This window comes from Papilio machaon, chromosome Z (assembly GCF_912999745.1).
Source record: "Papilio machaon chromosome Z, ilPapMach1.1, whole genome shotgun sequence".
Taxonomy (NCBI): domain Eukaryota; kingdom Metazoa; phylum Arthropoda; class Insecta; order Lepidoptera; family Papilionidae; genus Papilio; species Papilio machaon.
The window spans coordinates 5,007,488-5,012,513 of record NC_060016.1 but is presented as its reverse complement, the minus strand read 5'-3'; the positions used below and the strand labels follow the sequence as shown (position 1 = coordinate 5,012,513).

Below are 5,026 nucleotides of genomic sequence, written 5' to 3'. Positions count from 1 at the left end.
AACTTACAATTATATGAGTAACTAGCTTTTACCCGCGACTTCGTCCGCGCGGAATAAAAAATATATTTTTTTTATAAGAGAAGGGGGTAAACGAGCAGCGGGAACACGAAGGTGTTCATCGACGCCCATGGACATCTGCAATACCAGAGGAATCGCAGATGCGTTGCCGGCCTTTGAGAAGGTGATACGTTCGCTTCTTGAAGGACCCTAAGTCGTAGCGGTTTGGAAATACCGCCGAGGACAGACCATTCCACAACGTGGCGGTACGCGGTAGAAAGCTACGCGAAAACCGCACGGTTGTGGATTGCCAGCCATCGAGGTGGTGTGGATGGAACTTGGCGGTCTGTCGGGTCGTCCGATGACGGACGGCAGGAATTATTCCAAACAACTCTTCTGAGCACTCCCCGTGGTAAATACGGTAGAAAATGCAGAGGGAACTAACGTCCCTCCGCAACGCCAGAGTGTCGAGCCGATCAGTAAGAACTCGGTCGTTGACGATTCGAACCGCTCTCCGTTGTATGCGGTCAAATGGAAAAAGCTGGTACTGGGGTGCTCCCGCCCAGAGGTGCGAGCAGTATTCCATGTGGGGCCGAACTTGCGCCTTATACAGCTGAAGGCGATGGCCCGGTAGGAAATACTGCTTCGCTCTGCTGAGCACACCCAGTTTTTTGGAGGCCAGCTTGGCCTTGTCTTCCAAATGACTGCGAAACTGAACGTCGTTCGATATGTCAACGCCGAGAATACTGATACTGGCTGAGGCAACCAAACTTATCAGCTGACGACTTTTCCCTTGACTTACAGCTAGCTGATTTTTTTTATTATATACTAGAGTATTTTAACAATTATCTGGTAAATTTTCATCAAGTTTCAGTAGGTCATAAATACATGCGTTACACCTTTCACGGTACTCAAACTCAAACTGACATTAATTTTCATTCATAGTAGCATATAAACGATCACCAGGTCCATTTTTAGTTGAGAGGAAATCATTGAAAAAAATTTTTTTTTCATCTTCAAGGAGCCAGCTGACGTATAATCCACTGTGTTATGATCAGCTGACTATGTTTTTCTTTTAAAATACTACATAAACTATACTCTGATAAATTTTCAAATGAGAGGAAATGACAGAAAATCTTTTTTTTTCTCCATATGTGGGAGGCTGCCACTGCCCACCCCACCAACGGAGTCGCAGCTGACGGTCGCCAGTATTCATAGTATAAGTCCCTTATGCATTTTACGAAGTTTCGATTGGGAGGGACTTGGTCATGAAAATCTGTTGCTGACTCCCGGACCATATCATCGTCATCTCGCCGTCAATTATGTCAAAAATTGGTATGAGATTTTTGGTGCACTTTAATTTCAATACAAATTTTGTCCATGACGATAAGATGGCGATTGTCACAAATATTCGTGCTAGGCCCACAATAAGTGTAAGTGAAATAATAAATGTTTATCGGATGCTTGCTAATAACGCTTTCTTTTTCAGATTTAATTAACAATAATGAATTGCGCTAAGCTGCATTTGCAAAAAAGAAGTCGATCTAGACCCAAATCTGAACCACGACACGACAAGCCTAGGAGGTATTGCCAAAAACGTTTAGTGGATCCACAGTTTGAAGAAAACAATAGATGGACGTATGAGACACAAAGGTACCTAACCAAATTTTATTATAATCATATCAAACTAAGTTACCTTTTTGTGTTTAGTTGTTAATAATTAAGAGTAAATTATAATACTTAAGCACTACATATTATCCTCTCCTTCGAGGTATGTAAAGTTAATATAATAATGATGCAAAATGTTGTTCACATTAACAGATATAACTGTACTGAATACGAGAAGAGTAACGTCAATCGAATAATGCCCATCAGAAATCATCATGATGTAAGCGACATGTTTCTAACAGTACAAACCTTACAATTCAAAGGTGAATCACAGCAGAGTAAAAGACAGCGTACAGGTTTTAAATATAAAACATTAAATAGTGGCCAAAAACACAGAATGTTTGTAAAGCAAGTTGTTGACAGAAATGTGGGTAATTATGACGTTGACGGGGCATCTGAACTCACTTATTACCTTGATTACTCCAAATACTTCAGTAATAAAGTCCCCTCAAGATCATCTTCAGTAGAGTCTAGCGTCTCAAACCAAAATTTCGACAAAAATCTTAAGAGAAATAAATCAGTACAAGTTGATTTCAATACCTTCGCAGAAATTAAACAAGATAAAACAAGTACCAAGTTAGAGAAAAAACTTAACAATAATCCGGAAGTTCATGACAAAACGACGAAAGATGAAGAATTTACTAATAACGCTAAAGAAGATAATCCAAAAATAGCATTTCATAAGTACGGAAAAAGGAAAAGCATCACAATATCAAAAGCTGAAAGTCCAGAAACTGTTCAAGTAATAAGAGTCGACTTAGTTTGTAATTATAGCGCTAACTCTAACACCGAAGACTATAACAAGCAGAATAACAGAAGTCAAATACATTTAGCAGACGTAAGAAAGAACGACGATAACATGAGGAGAAAACACTATAATAGTAAATATTTGTTAACTAAATCAGTGAAAGCCTTAGATGAAAACGTCTCGGGCGGTACAAATGTTACCTTACTTTGCAAAACATTTAGATTAACTGATCGGTCAAAATTTTCAAACTAATAAAAGTCTAACAAGTCAATAGTGTCCATAGTTAATATGTTTAATTTCTTTTTTACTCAGAATGTGTCCAATATTGGATTTTTAATTATATAATTTATTTTAGTTTTTGAATTAAATGACATTGTTACCTTTGTCGAAAAGCAATGGGATACCTGCGAACAAATCTGGCGACCCTCTGGCGCCACCCTTATTGTTAATAACTGCTTCTCAAACTGACAGGCATTAATTTGTAGAACGTAAGTATTGCAATTCTGTGTCTTAAAAATATAATTTATTTGGATTGATTTGAACAAAATGTATTATTATTTGTACTAATGTAAATGGAGAATATTATAAAAAGTTCAGTTTCTTGTGAAATTTTTATTGTGTTAAAGATTAAATCTATAATGTGATAAGCTTTTTTCGTTCATTTTGCATTTATCAAAAATAATTCACATCTTGTCACTCAGTCAGAGCTGATATTTCAGATAGTATAATGTTTACTTTACTTTCGTAAAACTTGAGAACCTTAGGCTGAAGTAGAAAAAATTAAGCGTAAACTTTTCACGTACCCAATGATTTAGAGCGACGGTCCGCACAATCTATTTTGTTCAGAAAACATTTAATCTCCAATTTGGATCACAAAAAAAAAAATTGTAATCAATCTCCTATGCATTTAGTTTCTATTACAAAATGATAACACCTACATTGTATTCGTAAATTACTGATAAATTGCACAACATAGTTTAATATAAAACTCTAACTTGTTTTCTAAATTTCTTTTTTTGATATGTCTATTGTCCCTTTCGTAGTTCGTTTACTTAAATATGTTATGAAAGCTCTCATTTTGAAAATGTCTTATCGCTTTACTGATATAAAAAAGTTTGGTATGTCATATTTACGGACATCAATCGGGACACTTACTCATACAGGACCACCCACTTAGATATTTCGTCTATAAAATGTCATATAAAAGGCCAAACATATGCGGTACTGTACTTCTAAAAAAAAATGTTGCCTGGTTGGTTGTTATTAATCTTAACAAACAAATGATTTTTAATTATTTGCAGCCTTCAACTTAAATAAATAGATTTTTTATTTACTAACTATTTAACATCGATCATTTAAGGCAGCAGAAGATTGGGGCAGATATTCATTGTTTATTAACACTCTTACTCTCCTTTCAGTCGGCGAAAAATGACACATTTATAAAATATTTTGTAACTTTGTTAGTCTGCAACGTAGATGAGCTCGAGCTGCAAAACAAATATTCTAACGTAATATATCTTATTTTTCGAAACAGCATACAGCGCCATCTACATTAAAATAATTTTCCCAAGAATCTATTATGAAGTGATTCCTTTCTGTATAAATTTATCTATTCTTATATTATACCACACTTGAGCGGTGTGCCGATGTCTTTTTAACCATTCCATAGCGCTTTTGGTTCGATAACTTCGTCAATTGGTGTTCCGATCTTTTAACCTGAGTTTTACGCCATTAAAACTTAGTTTAAGTTGACTCGCCTAATTTGGCCGGCTATTGGTGTTTTTGACGTTTTTTTGACATTAAATTATCACTATTGAGCCGTACAAACAGACGGTAACTAAGCAACGAATATGTCTCATGAATATTTCTGTTTAATTTATATAGATACTTTTTGCATGTACCTTTTTTAATAACAAACCATTGATGTTAGACATTTGACAATGACATTTGATAATGCCATATTGCATATGGCCAGGTATATTTATAAAAATAAAACAGGAAAAAATGTTTTCATAAAATGCATCAATATTCAATTAATAACATTTAAATATAAATTTATTTTATGTATATTCATGAGTGAATTTTAATATTAAAAATTCAAGTTTAGATGCATTTTAACCACAGAGTCATCTATCGGCTGAAGAGGAACTGTTTATCGGCGCTGCAACTATTGAATGACTCGTTTGGTGCACCGAACACCAACGAGAGGTTAACAATAATGAATCAATCTATATATATATATATATAAAAGAAAGTCGTGTTAGTTACACTATTTATAACTCAAGAAAGGCTGAATCGATTTGACTGAAAATTGGTGGGCAGGTAGCTTAGAACCAGGAAACGGACATAGGATAATTTTTACCCCGTTTTCTATTTTTTATTCCGCGCGGACGGAGTCGCGGGTAAAAGCTAGTAGGTACTAAAAAAAGTAACTTAAGACTTCAGAACTCCAGCATTAGTGATGGAATTTATCCACTACGTATGATTACTTTGGTGAAATAGATTTTAGTTAGGTTTAAATAAGATATAGTAATCTTGTTCCATTAAAAAAAAACAAAGAAATTATATAAACATTTTATTCTTTTTTTATTTCTTTATTTCTTTCGTTTGCAT

The 5,026-nt window shown here is 34.9% G+C and overlaps 1 protein-coding gene across 1 annotated transcript; it reads left to right on the top strand.

Annotated features, from left to right (window-relative positions):
• The first annotated feature begins 1,289 nt into the window (after window positions 1–1,289).
• LOC106717213 lies at window positions 1,290–2,665 on the top strand. The gene is made up of 3 exons (XM_045686114.1): window positions 1,290–1,332; window positions 1,487–1,650; window positions 1,819–2,665. Exons 2-3 carry the CDS (start codon window positions 1,502–1,504, stop codon window positions 2,663–2,665), a joined length of 996 nt encoding a protein of 331 aa, XP_045542070.1. The 5' UTR covers window positions 1,290–1,332; window positions 1,487–1,501.
• The last annotated feature ends 2,361 nt before the right edge of the window (window positions 2,666–5,026 follow it).

Coding starts and splice junctions, on each gene's coding strand:
- LOC106717213 (XM_045686114.1), top strand. CDS start 1,502: ATGAATTGCGCTAAGCTGCATTTGCAAAAAAGAAGTCGATCTAGACCC. Junction 1,651..1,818: donor TGGACGTATGAGACACAAAG/GTACCTAACCAA, acceptor TCACATTAACAG/ATATAACTGTACTGAATACG.